The 26220-nt window shown below is 48.7% G+C and overlaps 10 protein-coding genes across 10 annotated transcripts; 5 read left to right on the top strand and 5 right to left on the bottom strand.

The window, feature by feature from the left end:
* Nucleotides 1-1832: 1832 nt before the first annotated feature.
* Nucleotides 1833-2426, top strand: KY384_007469 (uncharacterized protein; the record flags this gene model as incomplete). The annotated part of the gene is made up of 2 exons (XM_044815960.1): nucleotides 1833-1986; nucleotides 2053-2426. 2 exons carry the CDS (start codon nucleotides 1833-1835, stop codon nucleotides 2424-2426), a joined length of 528 nt encoding a protein of 175 aa, XP_044667834.1.
* A 3963-nt stretch (nucleotides 2427-6389) lies between these two features.
* Nucleotides 6390-7796, top strand: KY384_007468 (uncharacterized protein; the record flags this gene model as incomplete). The annotated part of the gene is made up of 1 exon (XM_044815959.1): nucleotides 6390-7796. One exon carries the CDS (start codon nucleotides 6390-6392, stop codon nucleotides 7794-7796), a length of 1407 nt encoding a protein of 468 aa, XP_044667833.1.
* A 675-nt stretch (nucleotides 7797-8471) lies between these two features.
* Nucleotides 8472-9064, bottom strand: KY384_007467 (uncharacterized protein; the record flags this gene model as incomplete). The annotated part of the gene is made up of 2 exons (XM_044815958.1): nucleotides 8472-8534; nucleotides 8603-9064. The coding sequence occupies 2 exons, from the start codon at nucleotides 9062-9064 to the stop codon at nucleotides 8472-8474; spliced, it is 525 nt and encodes a 174-aa protein (XP_044667832.1).
* Nucleotides 9065-9366: 302 nt separating this feature from the next.
* KY384_007466 (uncharacterized protein) lies at nucleotides 9367-10508 on the top strand (the record flags this gene model as incomplete). The annotated part of the gene is made up of 2 exons (XM_044815957.1): nucleotides 9367-9605; nucleotides 9941-10508. 2 exons carry the CDS (start codon nucleotides 9367-9369, stop codon nucleotides 10506-10508), a joined length of 807 nt encoding a protein of 268 aa, XP_044667831.1.
* A 666-nt stretch (nucleotides 10509-11174) lies between these two features.
* Nucleotides 11175-12341, top strand: KY384_007465 (uncharacterized protein; the record flags this gene model as incomplete). Its single annotated transcript, XM_044815956.1, has 2 exons — nucleotides 11175-11210; nucleotides 11493-12341. 2 exons carry the CDS (start codon nucleotides 11175-11177, stop codon nucleotides 12339-12341), a joined length of 885 nt encoding a protein of 294 aa, XP_044667830.1.
* Nucleotides 12342-12924: 583 nt separating this feature from the next.
* On the bottom strand, nucleotides 12925-15853 carry KY384_007464 (uncharacterized protein; the record flags this gene model as incomplete). Its single annotated transcript, XM_044815955.1, has 2 exons — nucleotides 12925-13384; nucleotides 13431-15853. The coding sequence occupies 2 exons, from the start codon at nucleotides 15851-15853 to the stop codon at nucleotides 12925-12927; spliced, it is 2883 nt and encodes a 960-aa protein (XP_044667829.1).
* Nucleotides 15854-16314: 461 nt separating this feature from the next.
* KY384_007463 (uncharacterized protein) lies at nucleotides 16315-17186 on the top strand (the record flags this gene model as incomplete). Its single annotated transcript, XM_044815954.1, has 2 exons — nucleotides 16315-16479; nucleotides 16626-17186. The coding sequence occupies 2 exons, from the start codon at nucleotides 16315-16317 to the stop codon at nucleotides 17184-17186; spliced, it is 726 nt and encodes a 241-aa protein (XP_044667828.1).
* A 2261-nt stretch (nucleotides 17187-19447) lies between these two features.
* Nucleotides 19448-20984, bottom strand: KY384_007462 (uncharacterized protein; the record flags this gene model as incomplete). The annotated part of the gene is made up of 2 exons (XM_044815953.1): nucleotides 19448-20274; nucleotides 20597-20984. The coding sequence occupies 2 exons, from the start codon at nucleotides 20982-20984 to the stop codon at nucleotides 19448-19450; spliced, it is 1215 nt and encodes a 404-aa protein (XP_044667827.1).
* A 1622-nt stretch (nucleotides 20985-22606) lies between these two features.
* Nucleotides 22607-23815, bottom strand: KY384_007461 (uncharacterized protein; the record flags this gene model as incomplete). The annotated part of the gene is given in 2 exon segments (XM_044815952.1): nucleotides 22607-22795; nucleotides 22814-23815. 2 exon segments carry the CDS (start codon nucleotides 23813-23815, stop codon nucleotides 22607-22609), a joined length of 1191 nt encoding a protein of 396 aa, XP_044667826.1.
* Nucleotides 23816-24935: 1120 nt separating this feature from the next.
* KY384_007460 (uncharacterized protein) lies at nucleotides 24936-25761 on the bottom strand (the record flags this gene model as incomplete). The annotated part of the gene is made up of 2 exons (XM_044815951.1): nucleotides 24936-25679; nucleotides 25732-25761. The coding sequence occupies 2 exons, from the start codon at nucleotides 25759-25761 to the stop codon at nucleotides 24936-24938; spliced, it is 774 nt and encodes a 257-aa protein (XP_044667825.1).
* Nucleotides 25762-26220: the final 459 nt, after the last annotated feature.

Genomic DNA, 26220 nt, shown 5'->3' with positions numbered 1-26220 from the left:
TCTAAATATTTATTAGATTTATTTTTTAAATTTAAAATAGTTTTTAATTTATTTATAAGTTTCTATACTAGTAGTTTTATTTATATATTTTCTAAAATTTAAATTAATTTATAATAATATTTTATTTTTTATATATATTACTATAAAAGTTATTTTAATTTTACTTTTAATATTAAATATTAGTTTAAAATAAAAGTTTAATTAAAATAATTAATTATTAAGTTTAATTTTATTTTTTTTAATAGTAGTTAATTAATATATTATATATTTTTACTAAAAATATTACTTATTTAATATAAATCTAGTTATATTTATTTTAAAAATTCTTAATATATTATAATTTAATATTTAAATTAATAAATAATATTAGCTAATTTAATTATAAATTAATAAGTTAATTTTCTTAGAATATAAATAATAATTAAAAAGTAAATAAAAATAAAATAGTAAAATAGAATTAAGTTATAACTATTTTAAATTTTATAATAAAAAATAAAATTTATATTAAATATAAAAAAATTTATTTAAAAAGAGAAATAAAAAGTTTTATATATATAATTATATTTAATTTACTTAATAATATTTAACTTTTAATTACTTTAAGTTTATTTAATTTAGAAGTTGCTTAATACTCTTAGCGCTTAAGCGTACTTAAGTACTTCGGCTATTTTTTCTTCTTTTCGGTTATTTTTCTTTGTAACCTAGTACGGCTGCAGTCCTTGTTTTGTAGCGGTTACCTGGTTACGCCTGTTGCGCAAGGTCGTAACAGCCTACTGCTCACCCAAAATACGCTAAATTTTAGTGGTAGGAGGTTCACTAGCGGCGGGGGCAACATGTTATGAAAACTTCGATATTTATCTTTAAAAAAGCGGATCCTAATGGACTGCACGGACCAACTCTTTGAACTGCTACCAATCCAGTCCAAGCTTTGGACCGACTATGTCCAGTCTAAGCTTTAGACTGGACGGTTTAGATGGTTGCCAACAATGATCATCTATTGATAATCGATGTCCGTAATGTAGATACTTGGCTGTGAATCTTCTTTTCCCGGCCCTATCTACTTCGTGACACCCGCCGTTGCGACAGAAGATAGTGACTTTGAAGCCGTGAAGATGGTTAAATCACTCGTATCGCCACGAAGAACACAGCCTTTGAGCCCGAAATATTGCATTTTGAGACTCCCCACATCGTTTGATTTCAAGGCTCCGCAGAAACCCGAGGGTTTCATGCAAGGCCGCTGAGTGATCATTGAGTAAGTCTACGCAAGGCTATAGTAAGTGTTGAGAGGGATTTATTTGCGGTTTGCACCGTTGCTTGTAAAGCTAAGTAGCGTTGTATGCGTCTTCTTCTTGATCCACTTTGTTCTTCAATGCTTTATTGCGTCAATTTTCCTTTTGTCTAGGTTGGTGGGGGGTATGTCTCTCGCAGCCCGTGGAGCCTCGAAAGGAAAGTTTGGAATGGTAGAGACTCACAAAACCTTTCAAAATGGCGCCTCTAGCTGATCTAAATGGAATGAAGGGTACGTGTGGCAGCATGCGATTCGTCTAGCACGACGCATGGACGAGGAAGCTAACCCAGCCCCTTGCTAGACCGTACTCCTCCGAGGCAAGCGAAAGGAAAAGAACCCGAACTTTGGAGAATGCCTTTTGGAACGGCTACATGCCGATCGCTATGCAAACGTCGTGCGGAGTAGCAACAATTGGCCTCAAGAATGACGCTCGGACAGATATATGCAGCTGGCTGCCCCCAGGGCAGGATCAAAATCTTCAAAATCTTGTTTCGTACATCGGATACGTTCAACTTTCAAAGGCAAATAGCACATTGTTTACAACATGCCGTCCATCAAATTCGATGATAGTCGCATCAAAGACTACCCTGACAAACGTCTGCTGGACTACACTCGAGCATATTTCAAAACGTTCACTGACCCCGATCCTGAGGCGATGAGGGATTTCCAGACGAAGGACTATACTATGACTGACATTCGTGCGATCACCCAACTAAATCCTTCATCATAGCTTCGTCTTGTTCTAACCCGTTGTCATTCCGTAGCACTCTGTATCGTGAACGTCGATCGTGACACCTGGTATCAAGGCAATAAAGCCTTCGTGTCAATGACTGCGGAGACTCAAGTGGTAGCACTGTCCCTTGCTGGAAGCTCAGCCCCCGGATCTTTCTCGATCATGGAAAATGCCATCAGTTTCAGGCTGACCGCTGACCCACCTCCTGGCCCCGATAAAAATCTACCCCCTGGGGCAAAAGCCGGCGATATGGTGGGTATGATCATGCTGAGCGTGCTTTGGTGGAACAACGAGGGGAAGGTAAACCGCGAGCTTGAATACGGACGATTGACATGGGACACTTTTGACCTCAGTGCATGGGACAGGGCAAAGCGGAGGGGTGTCAAAGGCCTGTATCGTTTGTGAAAAACTTCATGGGCATTAGACGGCGGGATGGACAGAGAGAGGCGCAGCAGTTGATTTTCAAACTCCTAGTGAGAAAGAAACATACTCGAAAATGAAAAGTAATTGCTAAATGTATTGATGCTGCTTTTATGTAATCATTGGGGCTAAGATGTTGTGACATGAGGCGTTCGACAGAGATGTCCATGGACGAGTCAAAGATGTGGTCCCATCGGACGTGAAATGGCAAATTGGCCTCGTGCATTTGATTGGCTTTTTTTCAATGCACGTTGCGGAAGCCGCATTTCACTGAGACACAAGCTAAATCTCGGTCATGTCCGCAGACCTGAACGTTATCGAAGACAGATGAGGGGGTGTCATGCATGAGTTCTATATTGGTTAGGAGAGGCCGTAGATGGAGACGTCCCCATTTCCTACTTTCGTAAAGATGAAGGTTTTATGCGTCTGTGCATCTTCAAACCCCGCAGTAGACAGCGTGCATGATGTCGCAAAAGCTCGGCCGAGATGGAAATTTTTTGCAGACTTAGCATACTTGTGTCACCTGCCAACCTGGCCTGAACACGGCTGTTGCTCGCTATGTCCATTGCAGACGAAAGTCTCAAATTATACCAGCGTTGGCTCAAGTACCAACGAGGTTTCACGTACGTATTTCCAGGCCGTTGCGCCTTGCATTCTAGACTCATCCAAGGTCAGCATGAGGAGTGAACAAATGTTGCCTCTTTTTCATATCCTTCGTACAGGTTGACTGGGGGATGGAAAGCAGGTAGTCCCAGGGACAAAGGAAAAGGCTGTTGGTCATTCACCAGGGTATGCAGGTTGGAAGTTGAATGACATATATTCAAAGTATGGTCTGGTTCTCCTTTTCAATCTTGAAGATGCTCACTTGTTTCTTATTTCGCACTCTGAGGTCGAGTCACTAAGATATCACTTACCCATCCTTCTGTAATTGATCGAACAAAGGGCTCCGTCCGCCGCTTTCGTAAAGTGGTGAATGCATAGTAGTACCTCAGAGCTCTTGGAAGTTCGACTGCATCGTTATTCCAAAATACCCATGTTGAGACATCAACAATAGCCGCGTGTGCGAGCAACTCCGCCATTGAGCAGCTCCATATCTTAGCTGAAGTAGCGTCCTCAGGGGAATCGATCTAATAAGGGATGGCGGTAGATCACTCCCGCTTTCTCGATTGACATTGTGGAACGATGCGCAAAGGAGAGTACGTGCACTTCTCTTTATTTTCAGGCAGGGTGCAGCACGGGCAATCCCACTTTTAAATAGGAATGTTGGACACCCAAAGGCAGAGAATAGTAGTGTCGTCCTAAGCCATAGTAATAGACTGTGAACGTTGTCAGCGGCACTCTATTTCATGGTACACTGCTTACACTGTAGGCATTGATCAAGGGTGCAAGCATCCGTCAACATTTATCATCAAGATGCCTGGGTCAGCTGAAGCGTCCTGCCTATCGTCACGACGCTTTGATTCAACGTACAAAAGCTACGGCCAGCGTATAATCATCACTCTGCCACGGAGTCTTTTGCATTCTGTGGCTCCATAATCGGAGCACAACCGCTCCAGTCATGATGCATATTCCGGCGATTAAAAAGCCACCGAATCCTTCAGCGTTGAAGTCATTTGGGTGTGAGATTTGGAAGTCGATCTCCTCTTGTGGCAGTGCCATCCATTCGTCCTGCGACAGAGTACATAGATGTGGGTTGCGAAAGACCTCGAGGGATCATGAGGGCAAGAACGAGAATGGAGACCGCTGCAAATCAAGCGCATTTGTGCAGTCGTTCCGTCAATGGCCCTGTCGATCTGCATCTCTCGAGTTCTTAAATGGGGATTTGGCAGGCCTGACCGGTCTGCAGCTTTGTAAGGGAGGGATGAGTGAGGGGACGGAGGGGTAACAGAATTGCGCCAAAGACAACTTTGCTGTGGATGTAGATAGTCCTAAGATCTATCGACGATCTGACATTCAAATGCTGTGCCTGAATGTAACAGCTTCAGCAGTCCTTTGCTCAAGCCGGCCTACTGATGAGTGACAATTTTGACACGAGACCCTCTTCAGCAGAGCTTGAAGGTTTTGGCCTCCTCCTACGGTCGCTCGTAGTCGCCGTCGCACTCCCCGAGCGGCCTTTGGTCAAGGATGGTCGCTCCTCTGCATCCAGAGTAGAAGGCGTGCTGCTTCGAGAAGCATTCCGAGAATGTGATTCCGATCGTGCTGAAGAATGTCGTCTCTGCCTTTCCTTCTCACGATGATAATTGTGATGATGCTTTTCGTTGTCACCTCGACTCGTCGGCTCAGGAGGCCTTGCACCTCGTCTGCCCCTACCCCTCCAAAGCCAATGGCCTTGGTCTTTTGCAAGAGCTTTCTCCTTTTGCCGCAACCCCTGGCGCAGCTGAGCACGGCGCTCGTTTTCTCTCTCCCAGTACTCCAGACGATATAACTCCCAATTCTCTCGAAAATCAGGGGAAAAGGGTTTAGGGAGCAGGAGCAACTTGATATGATCTCCGCCCGTCAAGAGGTCTTCTTCCCGCACTAGCTCAAGTTCCTCTTCCACCCCATACTCATGCTGACGAGCCTTCAAGTGATTGAAGGATGTGCCCGTGGGGGGGAAGAAGGCACTGTAAGGAAACAAGAAGACCAAATGACCGAAGAGCTCTTTCCACCAGACCCTTTTTATTACCACGATCTTTGCGTTGATGCTCCGCAAACCCCGGTTGGCGACTCCAAGCCAACGCCGGGGCCATCGAACTCCACGGTCCCACTGTCCAGTGCCCCATATCAAGATGCCTGTAACGATGCCAACCATCAATGCCACTTTCTCTGTCATTTCAACCACCCAGTACACCGAGCCACCAACGCCGCTCCCATCTTCACGAAGTCGAAAGAAAAGTAAATATGTAAATCCAGCCACCCACCAGGAGAGTAGCAAGATGAAGAAAATATTTTGCCGCCTTCGGTTGCGTAGAGTTAAGTATTGGGAGCGCAGAGAGGCTTCAAGGATGAGTAGGTTGAGATAGATTTGAGGCGGAGAAGACGGTAGCTGAGACGGAGATTCAGTAGGGAGCACCAGTGATGTTGCTGCTGGCGGGCCTGACGAAGTTGGCGATGGCGACCGGGACGCAACGACTGGCACTGATGTTCCCGGAGGAGGTGCTCCCTTGACAATCTGATCTAGCTTCGAGCTAGACATGTCATTCAAATATATTCACCACATTTCATGGATTGGTGTCCCTTGCTTTTGCCAAACAAGCCGGAGAGGTATCATCTTCGGCGCAGTATGCTTCAAAGTCGGGGCGCCGACGGTGAACCTTCTTGCAGTCCCCACTCGAATTGAGGTTTGACTAAATAAAATGAAGAATAATCGTTTTCGTACTCGCGAGCCTCGATTGTCTCGGGGGCGGCACAACTACAAAGCCGCAGTGTCGGAGTTAAGATCTGGCTTTTGCGCGCTCGAGATAATTCACCCTACGAAGGCGGCCTCACCATGGAACGTCAAGACAAGGCACCAACCTTTTCAATCGCCGCCCCTCGTGACCTGTGTATAAAATGTTTGCTCCAGACCGATCTTGACCTTGCCACAAACATAACCATACTTTCATAACAAGCCATCCTTCTTTCCCTTCGCTGCAAAGTTACTATCTATAGGGCTTTAACACTCTGTCGCCCACCTTGTACGTTTTCGCATTGTGCTAATCACCGGATGGCCAGCACCGCTCCTAACCCAGGGCCAGACAATGATCTGCGAAATAAGACGCAGCAGAGCCCACTGGCTTCTCAGCGTGACGAACCAAATAAGTCACCTGTGACAGCAAGTCGCCGAAGCAGACTGAACAATCTCTTCCCCCTTGGATATAAGGAAGGCTTTGGCCAATGGGTATGTGTCTCAGTGGATAAAGGTTGTATATCTCTCTGACCTCTCTGTGGTGGGCCAACGTTCCACCTGCGACCGCAGAACATAATGTCATGTCATTCATCCCGTACCTGAGGAAGCCGCCAACACACAAACACACCGGGAGAGATCTGCCCACCAAAACACCTTCTTCGACTTCGGTCTCGGACAGTAGTGCTCATGAAGCTTCGCCGGTGAAGACCTCTTCCAATACCGATCCTTTCGGTCCCCGTCAGTGGCATTCCAATCTTGTAAAGCTCAGTGGGAAGGATCGCTCTCTCAATGAATTCTCCGTGGAGAGATTAGGAGAACTGGCAGACCAGAATCTTGTTATGCTTCACGGGTATGGAGCTGGCCTCGGCTTTTTCTACAAAAATTTCGAAGGCCTAAGTCGTGTACCTGGCTGGAAGGTATACGCCCTAGATCTTTTGGGAATGGGGAGGAGTACTCGGCCTCCGTTTAAGTTGAAATCGAAAGATCGTCAAGAATGCATCTCAGAGGCGGAAGACTGGTTCATCGATTCTCTAGAAGAGTGGCGAAGAAAGCGAAACATTGATCGCTTCACATTGATGGGCCACAGCCTCGGAGGCTATATGGCGGTGGCTTATGCATTGAAATATCCGGGACACTTGAACAAACTCGTACTTGCGTCTCCAGTTGGCATTCCGGAGGACCCCTATGCCGTCACCGCAGAATTACCAGAGCCACCTGAATCGACGTTGGCGAACGAATTTACCCAGGACCAACAAGACGACATCAAGGACACAACGAACCCAAGGATACCTGACACGGCAAAGGTAGGCGATAACAATAATTTCCTCAACGCCAGGAAGAGGACCGGTACAGAAGCCGCCGATGGTGGCCAAGAACCAAATGCTCCAAGGAAGCCTTTGCCAAAGTGGCTGACGTACCTCTGGGAAGCCAATATCTCGCCATTTGGCCTTGTGCGATGGACTGGACCATTAGGACCATGCTTAGTGTCTGGTTGGACATCGCGACGATTCTCTCATCTGGGGTCTGAAGAAGCCAAAGCACTCCATACATACGCGTATTCACTTTTCCGCCTCAGGGGTAGCGGCGAGTATGCTCTCTCGTATATCCTAGCTCCAGGAGCTTTCGCCCGAAGTCCTCTTATCAGGCGAATTGGTGGAGTGGGACGGCAGTACTTGCAGCCAAATGGTTCGGTTGCTTCCACCGTTGATTCTGCAAAACGAGAGCGGGAGAAGGGCATTCCAATCGTGCTCATGTATGGTGAGAACGATTGGATGGATGTCGCGGGCGGATACGCCGCCGAGCAGAAATTGAAGGAAGAGAAAGAGCATGTTCTGAAGGATAGCCTACCGGAGCAAAGAAGCCAAGATCGTGGATCAGCGAAAGTCGTTGTAATAAAGAAGGCGGGCCATCATGTATATCTGGATGGCTGGGAGGAATTCAATGAAGTAATGCGGAAGGAGATGGAGGATCTTTCGAGCCTTACATGAGGAGGCTGATCATTTCAACACTGTCCATTTTTTGTAGCTCTTAGCGTCGATATCAGCCCAGTGTATTGCCAGCCCGGTTCAGCGAGATAGACTTGATCGCATATTGACGTATAGAGATAGAAATTCGGTCCCTGTCTCTCGAGATTCGCGTTTCCATGCCATAGTCTTCTGGGCTTTTCTCCCCCCCTCACCAGTGTAAAGGACGGCATAGAGGGCCCCGAATTTGAGCAAGCCACTTGGTACGTTCTTTCGAGAGTCGGCTCCATTTAGAGACTAAAGTAGATGTAGCGATCCATGATCTGCAATTCAGCTAACGAACTGCGAGTCCGTCTCAACAGCTGAAACGTTGACAGTTTGGCGGAAATGTAGCGCTTGATCGGGCAACATGCTTAATAGTCAGGTACGCCCTTGCCTTGAAAGTAGCCATTGAAGTATCGATCTCGTCATTATCAGCCCATTTCACGCTTCATCCAAAACATGTATAGTAGTGTAAACGCTGCTCCTCGCCAGAGAAGATTCAATGAGCCATACGGAAATGCACAAAAATGGAAATGCAATCTTTCTACCACGGTTACTAAGAGATGGAAATGATAGGAAGCGCATTCTCAGCTATGAAACGTAAATGTCTGCGCCGTTCTCGAAGAACTTTGACTTGACCCGGAGGAACTACTCGGCTTATGCCTCAGTATGGTCCTCCCAATGTTCGCCGTATCCAAACTCGTTGTCGATTTTGACGGCCTCCGACTTGACATTGATTCCTCCGGACTCTGCGAAACGCCTTCATGCCCCCAGGTCGATCTACACACCGGGGATTCGGAAGGACTTTTCCACTGCCATGGGTTTTCTGTAAGGCCGCTTGAGGTCGTCGATCGACGGTGATGTCTGTAGCGATCGTCGCCGGCGGCAGGCAACTCGAGACGAGAGTTCATTTGAGTCCAGAGCACATCGTCTTCATCGGGACCGGGCATTCTCCAGCCACCAACGCCTTCGAAGTCCCGGGTCGGTTCGCCGCCGCCGTAGGCTCCTAGACCGATAGCCTCGGCGGCCCTTGGAGTGGAGGAGCCACCATTAGATGAGCCGCTGGCGGCGCTGTTCTCTCGCGAGATGCGTTTTCTGACGGGTGCACTTTTGCCTTTCCGTCTCCTAACAGTAGATCTGGAAGTCTCTGTGGAGGATGAGGGAACGACGAACAGGTTTTGGAAAATTGCAGTCGCCAATTCTGCGTAGACCAGTAGCGCTCGAAAGAATAGTGTTGTAAATGCAAACATTGATGTCAAGATTGCAAGCAATGCAAGCGGGACCGACAGAAAAAGAAGAAAGGGAGATATGAAAATACATGCAAGCGTGGGCATTCTTCCGCAGTGAGAAATGCTCGAGGCTGAGATGGTTGGTGATTCAACAAGTATAGGTTACCTGCTGATGAAAAGGTTCCACAAGAATCTTGGCATTTTATCTGTCCCCTCACTTGCTTTCCCCTTGGTTGCGTTTTGCCTCAGCCTCTTTCGCCCCCAACAAGGTATTTGTAGGACTATCAGTCTGTAGCTACTGGGGTGAAACACCAGGTATAAGCATGTCTTCAATCAAGCAGGAGGTCGAGGAGCCTCTACCATGGCATCTGGGTGTTTTCGATGCCCACTGTCATCCTACAGATACCGTAGCCTCCTTAGGGGATATTGCTCACATGAAGACCAAGACACTTACTATCATGGCCACTAGGCAGCAAGACCAAGGCCTAGTCGCAAAGTTTGCGGATGTATTTGGACTGATAGACGCACAAGATCGAGGGGGACGTGTTGTACCGGCCTTTGGGTGGCACCCTTGGTTTTCCCACCAAATCTACGATGACTTAGCTCCAAGTTTTGCTCATCGACCTAGTAAGGAGGATCATTACAAGCGAGTAGTCACCCCGTCACCCAACCATCCCGACTTTTTGGATGTTCTGCCTGAGCCACGACCACTTTCAGGCCTTCTCCAAGAAATTCGCGACTGGCTCAATCACTATCCGCTGGCACTGGTTGGTGAGGTTGGACTGGACCGCGCATTCCGAATCCCAGGTGTTCAAATACTAGAGCCCAATTACGAACCCGATCCAGCCTTGACCTCAGGCAGCAGGGATGGTCGTCGCCTATCACCACACCGTGTAGACATCGAACACCAAAAAAGATTTTGACAGCGCAGCTCAATCTCGCGGGCGATCTGCAGCGGGCAGCATCTGTTCACGGGGTTGCTGCGCATGGTCTCTTATATGAGACTTTAGCGCAGACCTGGCGTGGACATGAGCAGGTCATCGTAAGCAAGCGTGAAAGACGAAGAAGGCCAGATTTCGAGGCTTACGAAGATACTAATCCTTCAAACGTTACTCAGAGAGACATGTCAAAACCCTGGCCGCCACGCCTTTGTCTACATTCTTATTCAGGCTCGGCAGATACGATCAGGCATTACTTGCATCCTTCTGTTCCCGTTGTGGTGTTTTTTTCATTTTCTAATCTCGTCAATTTTGCATCACAGTCGAAGAAAGCAGTCGATGCTATCAAAGCAGTCCCAGACGATAGGATCCTGGCAGAGAGTGACTTTCATTGTGCAGGAAAGAGGATGGATCATCTGATGGAAGATATCGTGAGAAGTATTTGTCGCATTCGATGCTGGTCATTGTCACACGGTGTGGAGCAGCTTGCGTCAAATTGGAGGCGTTTTGTGTTCGGATTTGAGTGAAAGATCTTAGAGACCGCTTGAGCAGTCAGTTAAGCACACCATCGCGATCTGAACGTCTCGCTTGCCGGTAGTCGAATCACGTCAAAGGTGTCCGTCATTCTGGGCATAATTGTCTCTTTCAGAGACTATCCTATGGCGGTTTTCTGGAAGCTGTCCTCACATATTAATCAATTTTTCTAGGGAAGCGACTGACATTCTGCTGGTTGTCAAGAAGCTATCTCTATACTGAAAAGCCGTAGAAGTTGGCCTGTCGTGAAGAATGAAGCTGGCTGATGCTGCAAGGTGTGTTTGCCACACTTGTAAGCAGCGAAGCGAGAAGGCATACGACTTCCGAATCTTCATCAATCAAATTCAATCCATCACGTCGATGTCTAGGGTTGGTAAGCAGCAATTTTTGTTCAGCCATAGCGCCGAACTTGGGAGGAGTGTCAAAATTTGCCACTCTTCTGTCGACACCTAGAGTGACCCCCGCTCTTTAAATTCACTTCACCGCTCCCCTCACCTTATTGCCTTCCTATCACCACCATCACTACTCGCTCACGAGAGAATGCATAATCCATCACGCGATTACCCCTGAAAGGCCATCGGCCTGCAGTTGATTGAGCCCAGTAAGTCCATCTACACAAGGTCAACACGCACAAAAGGACGCGCACATCGACTGACACGATGGCTAAGCTAGAATACCTGAGATCCTATACTCAGGTGAAGCAATGCCATACAATATGGGAAATAAAGACCAAGAAGCACTGCTCCACATCTTGGTTGAAGCCAATTCTCAGGTCTTCCAGATGATGGCTACGCGCGTCCTTCGAGGAGAGCCATTAACAATTTTGAATCTTGAAGATATCTGCGTAAGTTAGGCCTGATTGACATTTTGACTGTCATGCTTACGCATTGGGACATAGAACCAGCCTGTTTGCCAAAGAGGATCAGTAAGTCGAGACAGCTTTTCCTATTGATCCGCTACTTATATGCTGAAATTAGCACCAACCAACTCAAGTGCGTCTTGCAGAACATCGCTCTGATTCCGGCGTTGATCTGGATCAGAACACGATATATAAAGATCCACCGGCAATCAACAATCCAATGCAAAACGATCTTAACGAGACGAATCAATCGCAACTGCTCCAGATATCCCAGCATATGCTTTGCTATGATGCAGCTTCATCGATAATTCGAAACAATAGCCAAACCACTAGTAACAGTCAGTTCAGTAATCATACTAGTCCAAGTAGTGTCAGGTCTCCTAGTCCACCTCTGTTCGACCGCAAACGCAAGTTGAGACGTACACTATCCGACGAGGATTTCACTTTGATTGCTGGCCGTCAGATACGACGACCGCGACTAGGAGGTGCTTCAGAAGTGAAGCGAAGGCACTCTCAAAGTCTCGGCTTTGCTGCTACTGGCAAAAAGCTCATGGGAGAGCATGATCCAGAGAATCGCGAGATCCTCCGTCTTCGTCAGGAGGAATTACTTGAATTCGACTATATTGCAACGAGGCTGAACGCCCAACGTGCCAAATCCGGCCAAGCACCAACTCTCACTGCGAATGCGATCTATAGCCGCTACAAGCGAAATGGACCGATCATTGCTGCAAGCGAAGGTCGGGAGTTCTTGCCTACCCACCTGGACAAGAAACCGAATGGCAAACCGATCTCATTTAGAACAACGGTCCCAATCAAAGGCTTCGATGAGCGTGAGGATCAATTGCTCGCTCAGGCTGTTGCTGATATCGACAAATGCAAGTGGGAACTCGTTGCTCACCGCGTTCAAGAGCTAGGTGGAAAAGAGCATGATTCGAACATGTGCGCGATGCGCTATAGCCATCTCTGAAGTTGTAAGCTGGTAGTACCAGAGGGACTGATTCGGAGACGGCGACTGAACCTGACATCTAGATTTTAATGCCAACAGCAACTCTGCCTGTTGCTATATATACTCCCGTGATCGATGAAGACTACTTTTTTTCTTGTATGACGGTGGGCAACACACAATTACCTCAACAATAATCGTTGGCTAGAGCTAATATATAATTGCAGGTATGTCATGGTGATTTGAGGGGCTGTTTTCCTCTATCAGATTCGTCCGAGGCCAAGTCCTCGTACCGACACCCGCTAGCTCAATCTAATCCACCTACGTGGTGTGGTGGTTGGATAGTGAGGTTGTGCGATAGAGTTGGACAGAGGATTGCCCGTGACTCTTCAACGTTGAAAATAGCACCATGTTGGGGATAGGCACTCTTTCTATGTGCTTGTCCGACAGTAATGACTCAATGTCGGCTCTCTTTCGTTTTTTTGTATGGCTGGGACCGATGATATCGTTCTATGAAGTAAACATAACGAGGTCTTTCTTTACGTTCAATGTCAAATAACGCAAGTAAGACAATTCGGTCAAATTTCACCACGAAGCTGTGTTGTTCTCACATATCTCTGAGCAGCTCCGCTAACGTTATAGGCTTCCTGACCGCATTCGAAAAACCTTCATGAAAACTCACCCACACCTGCCCCGCTTTGCCCTTGCCACTCGAAATTGGCCTTGGCCTACATTTATTCCCTGTAGTGACGTTTTGTGCACTTTTCGAATGGTCTTCGATGGGCCTCCCAAAGAAATCTCGCTTCACTGCGGCCGGGTTTGGATGACTATGTTCCACCAGAGTCTTGGCTTGAAAGTCAACGGCATCGAATGGCAAAGCGTCGACCTCGGTATCGCCACCTGCTTGGTATCGAGCTTGGCGCGCTTCAGCACTCTTCTGGGCTATGTAACGCTGGTACTCCTGATCCATTGCCTGCCGAATGGCGTATCTTGTCGGGCCGGCATTCTGCACTTTTTGGCTTGCAGTCTCGAAGCTCGCTACGTGATCTAGTTGTCTGGAACGCTGGCTGTCAATATTGGAGCACTCCAAGATGGAAGAACGGCGGCACTTACGGTTCCATACGGTAAATCCAGTTTGTCAATCCGTTTCGTCCTGTATCCACTCGAGCCCTCTCGAAAGTCAGGCCCACCGCGTGCATGACTCCAACAGCGTGCGCTATCATCTCCTTTTCCCTCCCTTTTCGAACGCTGACCACTCCGGCTTGATCACCGCTGCCGCCAACAGTAACGGGTTGGACCTCTGGTGTCATCATCCTCATCAGACTTGGTACGAGTTCCATCGAGAGGTCTTTAATTGAGCGAAAAGATCGCATCAGCGGGATTGTAAGTGATGTTTGCAAGCCTTGAAGCACAGCTGTGTTTTGCTTTAGCATCTCCAACGCTATGAAATGCGCCTTTGGCCCAGCAAGGGCAGATTGACTTTCGTCTGGCTCATCAACAAACTTTCTCTGACTGCCCCAGTTTTGCCTTGCAGGGGAAGCAAAAAGGTGGTGGAGAGCTAGGATGGGGCTTGATAGGTATGCACCCAGCTCCCACTCCTGTCCAACATGCACCTTTGACGAAAGCTGATCGTGGAAATGCAACCAGTCACATGCTGTGTTGGGCTTCGTCAGGAAAGTATCGTCCTGAAAAGGTAGAGATGCGTAGGCAGCGAAGCAGTCAGTCACGATTCGATCGCTCTCGCCCGTCGTTTCGATAACCTCTCGTAAGCGATCTGTAGCAGTCCTTCTAGCTGCCTCTCGAACCCCAGTAGCAGAGTCACCTTCAGCAGTCGAGAAATGTGAAGGCTGAGACCGAGGTTCTGAGCGACTAATGCCAGCCCCTTCCAGGAAGACTCGGTCTACTGCTTCCTTCGTCCCTCCCCTTCCCAGCCCGCGCGACCCACCACCTGCTTGACCAAGACTTTCCGTCAGATTCTCCTCGACCCAGTGTTTGGTCAGTCGTGCGCCTGTTTGGTAGCACGCTCGTAATTTCGAGGCGGCCCATTCGCCCACCACCAGACAGCCCCTCAGATCACCTTCAGAGCTAGCTTGTTCCGAGCCACTCTTCCTACTCCCAACGCCCCAAGTCGCTTCACAGAGTCTTCGTACCCCGTCACTATCGCAAGGCAATCCTTCCGCGTCGAATATAGCTTTGAGACGAGTCACGACCTTGTCGAGTGGGGGATTTCGGATGTGAATGATCTCCGCCACAGTGGACGTTCGTAAAGGACGCAACGAAGGATGATAAGCATCGTTGCAGATGAGTATTAATGGTCTCATTAGCCTGAATCTTTCACCTTTGTGTTTCGTCTTCAAGACATTGCCTGTCGTTGAGGTCAGAGGTTGGCTGCTCTTTTGATCCAAGGCAACAAGGTCGATAAGAGCCTTGACGAAGCCACCTTCACCACCAGCACCAATACCAGCAACCACACCATCAACCTCGTCGATGACAACACAGACAGGTCTACCCGCCTTGGGAGTTTTGCCTTGCTTTGAGCTTCGTTTGGCACCTCTCACGGTCTCCGTACCAGCAGCGTCCTTGATTCGACCCCTTACAACAGCGCTTGACCGTTCGTCACTAGCATTGATTTCCATAACTTCGTAGCCGGCTTGTCTGGCGCAGACATGTGCCAAAGTGGTCTTACCCAGCCCTGGGGGTCCAGTCAACATTAAGATTTTCTTGTGAGTCTTCGCGTCTTCGACCTCGGTCGTCTTTCTAAGCGGTGTTGGCTTTGCTAAACCAGGGAAAACGATGGAATCCCAAGCCTTCAACCATCGCAAGACGTCTCGGTGCGTGCGGTCATCCCCAACAAGGTCCGTGAACTTACGCGCTCTATATTTCTCGGTCCAGAGCATACTTCTGCACTTCAAATTACGCTTTGATGATTCGTGACATGGCAATTGCGTCCCATTGGATGCTCGAAAATCCACAGGTGTGACATTTTTGGGTCGCGCGCTGTGCTTGGTCGCCTGGTCAAGCAAGCCATGGATATCGACACCGTAAAAGCTTTTCGTTGCTTTCCCAGGCTCGGTGATAGATCGCTCGGCCATAAGTCTCTCGAATGATGGAGACTGCTCGTTCTGTTTTCTTCGGATCGGGAACGAACGACCGGTAGAAGTCCTCATTTGGGAACCAACGTTGGGGACATCAATATCATGATTCAGGTCGATCCCAAGATCATTGTTCGCAGCATCTCTCGAGCGCAGAGACGTCGACGGTGGGCTATCCTCTTGGTCTACGCCCTTTGCATCGACTTCTTCGTCATCATCATCGTCATCATCATCAAGGAAAGGCCCCTTCGGCCTGGTTGGTTGGCTTGGGTTTTTGGGGCGAGTACTTAAACCTGGGAGGTCCTTCTCGATGACTTGCTTACGGAAGGACGAGCGCCTTGCCGGGTATGGATGATCCGTGGGCGATTTCCGCTTTTGACAAATGGTCGGGCCAAGCGGAGAAGAACTCGGCGGGTAAGTGATCGGTGATGATATGAAAGCCATCATACAAGTTCAATGGATGTTCATAGACGAAAGGTCTGAAATTGCGCCAGTGCCACGTGCCCGCTTCTTGAAAATCGAAGTTTCTATAGAGCCTTTGATACTGCGCGTGAAATAGTAACCTCACCACTTTCCCTTTATTTTTGCCAGGGTGAGCTGCTACCTACAATCCTCAACGATGCTGTGACCACTGGCGTCTTCCAACCTATCATGGTAGGCCTGAAGGACAAAGGTCTCTTGAAGACTCGCGTTCCATCTGGACGCGCTCAGACAAGGTTGCTGCCGTCCACCGTGAAGTCAATTTGGATCTTGGCATCGGCCCTTCTGGAGCCTTGGCGCATTGACTGCCCCCTCAAATCATCCGACCAACCTGTTCGCGTAATACCTCTGCATGTAGGGCTTTGCTCGGGTTTTCCATGGATACAGTCGCGTAGCAAGAGGCGGATGATTAATGATTTGGACTTATGGACACACCTCCTCAGACGCCTCCGCCTATTGGCCCTTCGTCGCCTGATTACCTCGACATCCACTATTGGGACTTTGCCTATGAGGAGAAGGGTCCTTTCCGTATGCCAACTTCAAACATTGCAGATACAACGTCTAAGACATTTGCTGAGTGCATATTTCGCGTGCGAAGATTCCCATCGCTTAGATACTAATACAGCCATGCAGGCTTCTATCTGGCGATCTAATGGAGATATATGTCGGTAAAGCTAGACGTCAATGGTCCCTCCATCGCAATCTGCTGTCCTTTCATTCAAAATGGTTCCGTCAGCAAACAGCTGCCAAGCTGGGAGAGAGGAGGGACAAGGTAGAACTATTCGATGATGACCCACGAGCCTTCGAACTGCTTGTGAAGTGGCTTTATCAGGGAAGGATTGATGATGTCGGCACTTTGGCAGTGGATCGAAAATGGGACTATGCTTTCGCATGTCAGCAGCTATACATACTTTGTGAGAAGATCAATATGCCTGAACTGAAAAATGTCGCCATTGATCAGTTCAGAAAGGGCTGTTATGAGGCAGGCCTAGTCCCAGGAGCAGAGGAAATGATCCTTGTGTATCAAAAAACTTCACGATCGTCTCCGTTCCGGAAGCTAGTCAGTAAAATTGCAGCCCGCCAGCTTATGGATCCAGAGTGCGAGCAAGATAGCAGCATATATCGGGATTGCTTCGCCAAGGACCCAGATTTCGCCATCGACGTGATCAATGCCATCAAAGAGGGGACCGGGCTTAGTAGCCTTTTCGAAGATCCTACCGAAGAAGAAGGTTGCCATTACCACGATCATCCTTCTGGTCAATATTGCAATATCCGGTTCAATAAACGAGTTTCTTGATTTTGCCGCACTTCTGCATCATTACATGCATATTGCGGGTGGATGATTTAAGGAGTGTATGAGCACGAACACCAACTTGGTTCCGCCTGCGATTACGAGAGAATGCATCAATTGCGAAGTGTTTTGCACTCGGTCGGGCTCCGACGGATTGCTAGCTTCCCATGCACCAATACGGTTGGAAGCGCAATCTTTGCACAAGTAAGACTGTACGAGTATCAATGTATGAATGAATGAATGAATCAAGTGAACATAAGTAAGTCACGAACTTAACACTTACTTGTCCTTATCTAATGTATGACAGTATCGAAAATAATGGCGCTCTAGCTGCTCATAGTCTCCATACCAGCATTCAGACGCAGGCAGCGATGTATTTTGATAGCGTAAATCGGAAAATCGCGTACCAGGGTGATAAAACTACTTGGCTTCCCCAGTTCGTTTCCTTTGCGGCCTGCTGCAGCGCCTCTTCCACATCATCGAGCTTATACAGTCCGTTCACTTTGACACCACATCGTTCGAGGATAAGATTGCCGCTTTCAGCCAGGCGTATTGCTTGCTGAATGTGCGACCTGTCGTGTATGAATCTTCCGAAAAGGCCGAGGTATTTGAATATGATTGCTGAGTAGGAAACTGAGATGTTGCTGATAATGCCTCCCATGAGAGCAACCCTCCCAAATGGGTTGAACGCCCCCATAGCTGCGCTGGTATGAAAGCTACCTGATGCGGCTGGCGACGAGAGGTCGATATACGCATCAGCGCCCGCAATCTGGGGTGTCGCCGCCATCAAAGTCTGGTTGTCTTTGGTTTCGTCGCTGGTAAGGGTGACATATTTGAAACGCCCTGTTTTGCTGTATGCGCGTTCAAGCGCTTCGAGGACATCCTTATTCATTCCCACTGCAACAAAAGTCGCCCCTAAAGGCTATGACAGCGTTCACAGCTGCCCCGCCGAAATTACTAGTCGCCGGCGCTACGATCACACAATCTCCTGGCTTAACCCTAACATCTAATCAGCCCTCTGAACGGCACTAAGCACGTTCCCATGTAGCACAAGTCAGCAAAGCTGTACCCCTTTGCTCTAACGAGAACTTCTTTATCAAGCAGGTAAACGTTCATTAAAGGGAATTTGGCAATCTCCGAGTAGGTTCCGTGATGCCATTGGCCCTGCATCAGCTTCATGGCTGGCGAACACGGCGGGCCTCCGCCATGTAAGCCCATCAGGATGAGAATGTTGGGGTCGTCACGACTGTGGACCGTGATATCGCAGAAAACAAGTTGGCTCGAGCTCAGGCTCACTGCGTGTCACAAACCTCGAGTACGCGGGCTATGGCTGATGCTCCAGCGACGATGGGGTAGCTGATAGGGTAACCACGCTTTCCATCCATGACTTCGCTCGTGTAAGGGACGACTGATGTCGCGAGCACCTGGATGATGACCGAGCCGGTGGTGGCTTCAGGCCTCGGGAGCTCCTGGAGAGTGAAAGACTCACTCTGTGAGGGCTTTACTATGGCCCGGCAGGTTGACATTTTTGCTGATTATGAGTCTTCTTGATGGCACTGTCTTACACAAGGAGGAAAGTCACGCTGTGATCAAGCTTTCGAGGAGAGATGTATATATATATTCCTGCATGTATGATCGCCAACGGACTTAGCTCCGATATGGGCATCATGGCCTCGACGGACTTAGACTCCAGTGGAAAAAAAGTTGACATCGCCTAACTTGAGAACACTATTTCTGGTCTCCAATGTCAACCCGTCTAAATCATGATCGTTGGTCCTGCGCAGCGTCTTCTCGCCAAAAACACGGGCGCGGACAGCTAGAGGTCGAATAGCTTGGTCCGTTCATACGTTGTCTCAAGCCGTTCAAAGCTCAGCTGGTTTAACAGCATTTGAGTTGTCTCCGTTGTCTTCCAGTGTCGGAGATATCTAACTTATCTACGGTGGTGACGCTAGAAGTACAAAGAGCGAGGAGGAGCGGACTAAAACTAAGCTTGATCGAACAACATATCCAGTTGTCGAGATGCTTGTTTGAGGTATCTAGGGATATGTGGTGTATGTTGTTGAATGCCTTCCCTCGCGTCTCTAAATGCTTCATTGGAATGCGAAACCGTCGGAAGTACGTCGTACCTTTGATCCAACACGAGCTGGGGCTCTCTGTTTAATATATATCTTTCTTCTGGACTGCCTTCTTCGAACCCCACCGAATACATTCAAAAGACTCCTCGTCACCTCCTACACAAACCGGGCCCTTCCAGAATCTCACTCCTATCAAACCACCTTTTTATCCTGTTCTAACCCGACGTTTCCCCTCTGCTTTTGCCCAAAATTCGCCCTCCTCATGTACCTCCCAAGACTCTCACATAACCGGTCTAGAATCCACTCACTTTCACTTTTCTGAGCTAGCATCGGACTGTCCTCCCCAATCCAGTCCCATTCGACCAAACCTGTATCCTCCTCTTCCTCCTCTAACTCCTCTTGATCCAGCTTTGTGAATCTTATAAGTCTTGTGAAGTCCGCCCATTCCTCGTACGTATACCTTTTGGGCGGATCAGAGTTGAGATCGTTGGCAGCTCGACGGATCGCAAGCGCTAATTTGCTTGCCATGGCTGGCTCATCTAAGGGGCCCTGCTGAGCAAGCTCGTCAAGGGTGGGTCCGCATACGTCCACATCCACGTCTTCGTCAGCGGGGCCGGCGCGGAAACCCTCGGCGATGCGACGGGCCTGCTCTTTCTCTGCTTCTTTAATCTGGCGTTTCTGCATCCAACGGAGGAGCCAGGGATGCGCTTCGCAAAAGTCACGCCAGACGCCTGCTTTTGGGAGAACGGTCCAGTCAGCGAGAGTGAAAGTACCACGCTTAAAGGAAGCGATAACGGTCTCGCCCATATCACTGATTAAAATTGTCATGGTAGGGACGGCGATGAGGGACCAGACGATGAAGAATGGTTTTCCAGCGTTGGAGGTGGGTGAAAGATCGCCGTATCCGATAGTCAAGAGAGAGACATAGCAGAAATAGAGAGCTTGGAAGTAGGAAAGCCCTTGTGTGTGTTGTTCGGCTTTCCAGAAACCGATGGCTCCAACGCACCAGAGCAGTCCGACTGTGTAAGGTGAAAGTCAACATTTGGACGATATTAGCCGCTTACGCTCCGCTGAAGTGGGACTGATGCATGAGAGAGATATGGGAGCAGGACATAATCAAAAGGAAACAACTTAAAAACTTTTCCCGAAGCGGTTCCTCCCCATGAACTTTGCCATTTCAATGTGCATGAGAAAACGCCTTGTGTAGTGACCTCTAGCGCCCCGCTGTCGTCTACGAGGGAACGGACATTCGGCGCATGCGAGAGCGACGAAACAGTAAGGGGTACTCACATGCTATGACTGAACCTGTCAGTGCGGTGTATCTTTTGAACTTGTGGGTACTTCGTTGGATTTTTCTCATGGCGTCGAAGCGGTCTCTTTCCTCTTTCAAAAGCTGAATCTTCGATTGTTTTTGGTTACGCCTAAAATTCTTGATTCGTTTAGTTATTGGGCTTCGTCTTCTCATTATTTTCTGATGGTCTGGGGCGCCGACATTTACTCCGTGCTCAAGATCGGTGGTAACGTTCGACTTTCTCGGGTCAAAAGGGGTAGAGATGGCTGTGTGAAGGGCTGCGTTGTCCTGTTTAAGTCGCTCAAGACGCTTCTGCTGGTATTCAAGCTCGTTGTCGGCAGAATTGTCAAGCATTTCGGTACGTCTTTTCTCTGCATGGCCCATGACCACATGACTAGACCCCAATTGCTGGGCAAATTTGTGGATACTAGACACCATCAAGCCTAGAATGATGATGCCACCGACCTGAAGATTTTGTGCTTAGCGACATGACTGCCTATTTTGTTGTGTGGTACCTACTGAATAGGGGAACACGAGTCCTCTGCCGCTGTCTTTGTACGGGTGAAAGTCACCAAAGCCAACTGTTAGGATTGTTACATCACAGAAATAGAGCTAGCGAAGTCAATTTTGATTTTGCTTCATATCGAAGAAGCCTCAGCGTGAACTCACGGCGTCAGGAAACGACCAGCCTTCTACTCTAGAAAAGACTCCTGCACCTCCCGCCAGCCAAATGAAAAACATCATGGTCTGGAGGATCAAATTGCGCTGCTCGTCAGATAGCTCGAAATGCTGAGGGTAATGTCCGAGGAAGTAACCAAGCATATTAAGCATCAAAGCCATAGAAGACAGCATGTAAAGGACCGCAGCGATCACGGCATGCCAGAAACCCTGGCTATAGATCTGGTCAGGACGGTGAGGAGGCACATATATATTCATCGAAACGGTGATGCCGGTCAGCTAAAACGATCTTAGCAAAGTGCGTAACCTCCAGAACGCATGAAAGCGGGCTTCAAGCAATTCCGCAGATGCTATGGCATGACGAAGCAGACTTCTTGCAGAGCGTAGGAAAGGGAAAATGGACGCATACAATGACGAATTGAGACACGAATGATCTTGGAGTCTAAGAGGGGTTTGAATGTGTAGACTTAGTTGGTATTATTATGCCGCAGTAATGACACTTTTGGTGGAAGCCGATAATTGAAAAGAAATTGTGTACGAGGAAGTAGAGTGAAGGAAACTTACGATGCCAGTCGCGAAGTACCACAGAATGATCGTCATGGGTAAGGCAACAATGTATCTTACCCTCCTGGTGAAATTGAACAGCAAAAAGAGGTTTCCGATGAATCCGCACGCAAGGCTCGCACCATTCAGTGCCAAACACCATTTGGGATCCCTGAATCCAATGGACTTTGCATCCACGCCCGGATTGGCTGGATCGTATTTATTGCGCCAAAAGGTTACAAGGGCCGCAATCGACATGACATTTGCGAGGGGGCCCGTGGTTGCAGCAAGTAGCGGAATGGCAGTGGAAGCAAACCACCAGTTTTGACCTTCCTCGTCGTCGTCGGACCGCATGTGGAGATGCCATCTCTTTCTCCGGCGCACACCGCGCGCGGCCGTGAGGGTTTCATGGAGGCCTGGGGACGCATTCGCAGGGTCATCGCTGGGCGTTTCCGAGTCGGAGGATGGCTGAGAGCTCATGGTGGAACATCATGAGTGAGACGGGTCTGCTGGGTTGGAAGACGCCCTTGGGGATATTGGAGCGTCGTTGCCGTCCAATAACGCGGAGCTGAGATGAGATGGGAAGGGGCTATTCAGAGCGTCGCATCGGAGCAGAAAGGCTCATGTGAGAACATCTCCTCGCAAAGCCAGTTCTCCGCAGGAGGCTCCGGGGGTCTAGACCGTGGCTTAGTAATTAGCCCCCCTTAGTCAATTATAGTTGCAAGCCTTCAGAGGAGAATGTTCCCAACGGGCTCATGTTCATGTCGAAATACTGAGAACTCACAACTGTGGATGGCTTCATTGTTCGGTTGCCATGACCTATAAAAGACTGAGACTCGTCAAATATACTTGCTCAAAACAGAAACCCTCGTCCTTGCTACTACATTTTGCTCACTCATTACGCCAAGGATCCCAATCATTCGAAGCAAGTCATCTTTAGCACCCATTTTCTTAATATCGAACGCGATCATGTCAGGTCTACTTTTGACCAACTCCCCGATCACCAAGGCTTCAGAAAATGCTCGGTGCTGGAAATGATACCATACCCTAGCCTCATCTTCAAAGAGCTTATGCAGAAGGAAGAAACTGCTGATGGCTTGGTGCGCGGCGTCAAGCGTACCGTGAACATCTAACTCCAAGTCATCATGCTCATCCGCGTAGATTAGCATGAGACAATGATAGTAATTACTGGTCAGGAACAACGCTTGCCGGGCGAGCCGTTTGCTCCGTGAGGCTAGCTCGCATATGGCGGCTTCATTGAAGTTTCGGAATGGCTTCGGCACGGAGAAATATATGCGTTCGAATTTCGCAATGAGGTTAGCACGCTGTACAGCGTGGGTGGCGATAGGTATGTCAAGGGAGCGAGGGACGCAGACGCTAGTTTGGACGATGTTCGCGAGCTTCCACATGCTGGTTATGTACGAGATATCGCTGGCTCCGTCGAGGGTTAAGGACGGGTGTACTTCTGGAGCAAGGTCTTCGAGGCGACAATCACTGTGGAGAGCATTGGGCGGGAGCTGCAGGATGATGCTGAAAAATGTGTCCTGAAAAAGGACGGCCTGCCACAATTTGCGGCGTTGTTGTTTTTCAAAAGGATGTGCATTGCGAGCAATGACTGATGGATCGCGATTGAGTCCCAAAGCATAAGCGTGACGAGTCAAGATGCCGGCAAATGCCCAGGCATCTGAGGCATGATTGTCGTTCATAAGGAAATAGATAATGAGAATCATGGTCTGCATGGTCCGTAGGGAGGGTCGTCCAAGATAGTTAATAACTCGAAGCGCTTGATGGGATGCGGATATGTAGAACTCTGCTGTTTGTTCTTTTTCGTCTGGAGATGCTATCGCTACGAATTGAGTGCCCATTGCGAGCATGACGAAGACCAGAGCAACCAGAGAGCCATCGGAATGCTTACGGTCAACTGACTGAAGCAGCCAAAAGTCTTCGTAGTCCTTTTGGAAGGCTTCTTGGTGTACTATTGGATACACTGGATCAACGGCTTCGAAATACTTTCCAACCAGAATGTCTGACTGTTCCTTACTTGGCATTACTGCGATTACCTCGTTCAGACCGCCTTGATGGGTCCAATAATTACTGAAGGGATGCTATATCGGTTCGCCCAGTCAGCATTTCTAGAAAGACGAGGCACAATGACCAAAGGCATAGAGTGATTGATTTCTGAAAAAATTCGAGTTGTGAGAGGATACATGAACGGTCTTTCCGCGGCACACAGACGAAGCAGCTTAACATTGTTGAGCAACTGATTTCGGCCTACCTCAACTTTGAAGAGATTCGAGACGGTAGGGTGAGAAAACGGGATGTTAGATAGAAGGGTCGGTGCAGAGCCCGTTGATGACCGCGAGGGTGTTCGGTCGGTGGGTCTATACTCATCACTGCTGATAATTGGAAACGTGACTTGTCGAGATGGCAGGGTAGGATTGTTATTGTCTGGTCCTATAACCTCGATCTGTGATGCTCGAGTAAGCTGTGACGCGAGAGAACCAGCCTGCTTGTCCCCCTTTCCAGCTTTGGGCCGTTTCCTGGGGCTGTTGCTTGGAGGCTGATTGTTGGACTGCTCAATGAGGTCAGCGACCTGAGAGTAGTGACACTTGGTCTTGCGCTTTTGGCACGCAAAGCAGTCCGGTCGATTGCGGTCGCATTTGGTCTTCTTCACCGTACAGGTGGTACACGACAAGGATGGTTTATTACGATGGCGCTTTTCCTTGCGTGCGGCTCCTTCATTTGGAGAGGTGGGACTTTCTTGGGTGATCTCCACCTGGTCAGGGCCATTACTTGATGATGCACCGGCAACGGTACATCTGGTCGGAATGTTGGTATGTGGGATGCGATTGGCGGGATTGGGAGACACCGGAGATTGATGAGATTGCTCACTCATCATTCGGCACCCCTAAAGCTTGCAGTGAGAGCGCTCGGGTGTAAGATGGGCATCACGATGGGAATAAGGAGGATGCTACAATTGAGCATCTGCAAGATTCGCGAAGATGCGGGGCCATCGATGACGACTGAAGCGAGGGAGTCTGGACTCACTCTGGACTCGCAGTTTAGTTGCGCGCGCTTTGTTGCCGCTAGTCAAAACGCAAATGCATAAACACGGAGACATCTCGGGGTACTTCAGGTTCTACGAGTGCTTCATGACTGCTGTCTCTTTCATCTCCGAAGTTTCCCGGTCAACTCTGGGACCTTGGTGAAGAGATCTCCAACAAGGCCAACGTCAGCAACTTGAAAGATTGGGGCGTCCCCATCCTTGTTAATAGCCGCAATCACTTTACTATCCTTCATGCCAGCGAGATGCTGGATCGCTCCAGATATGCCGGCGCAGAGATACAACTGCGGTGCTACATTCTTGCCAGTCTGCCCAACTTGGAGGCTGTTGTCTGCGAATCCGCTATCAACGGCTGCTCTTGAGGCACCGATAGCGGCTCCAAGCGCATCTGCTAAGGGCGGAATCAATCTGTCAAACTCCTCCTTAGACTTGAGACCTCTGCCACCGGACACGACCTTGCTTGCGCTTGTAAGATCCGGTCGGTCTGACTTGGCGAGATCTTCAGAAACCCATTCAGTCGTGATGTCGACTTTAGGGTCGGCCCCTTCAATGATTTCAGCAGAGCCGCCCTCGGTCTCTGCTACAGCAAAGGATGTCCCTCTCAGCGTCACGATCTTGATTTTGTCAGACGATTGCACCGTCAAGATAGCATTCCCAGCGTAGATCGGCCGCGTAAAAGTATCCTCGCTCTCAATGGCGGTGATGTCAGATATTTGTTGCACATCCAGAAGCGCCGCGACTCTCGGCATCAGGCTTTTGCCGAATGCTGAGTGGGCAGCAAAAACGTGCGTGCATTGTTGTGACTTGACGTTCTCCACTATCAACGGCGCATAGTTCTCTGCTAAACCCTAGCATGTGTTAAATTATGTCCATGTTACATAGCCCAATTCAGAAGCTCACCTTGTCATAAGCGCTGTTGTCGATATACATTATTTTATCAATTCCCTTAACTTTTGCAGCCTCGTTGGCTACGGCATTGATGTTGCCACCGGCAACCAGACCGGTAATTGCACCTCCAAGTTTTTGAGCTGCAGTCACGGAACTGAGGGAAGCATTGTTCAACACCCCTTCCCTCTGCTCGAGTACTGCGAGTGAATGCAGGCATCGAGCAAGCGCAACGCTTTTCCGGAAAGGTGAAGAACGTCTTGATTGAAGACTTCGCCTCGATTGTCGAAGTACCGACTTAGAGAGTGGTTGGATCATCTTTTTCTTATTCAAGCAGAGGTCTGCACCTCCGCATGTACGTTACCGTTTCATTGTGGTCGAGGGAGGAGGGTCACACGGAGGATAACAAAAATATTGGAACAGTTAAATGAATCGCCGACCATAATTCGCACATCACGCTAGTTACCTAATCAAGCAAGGGATCCTGCCAAGACGACCCTCAAA

The sequence above is a fragment of the Bacidia gigantensis genome, assembly GCF_019456465.1.
Source record: "Bacidia gigantensis strain McMullin 20006 chromosome Unknown contig_255, whole genome shotgun sequence".
Taxonomy (NCBI): domain Eukaryota; kingdom Fungi; phylum Ascomycota; class Lecanoromycetes; order Lecanorales; family Ramalinaceae; genus Bacidia; species Bacidia gigantensis.
Note: the sequence above shows the minus strand (reverse complement) of the source record. Positions and strands in the feature narration are given on the sequence as shown.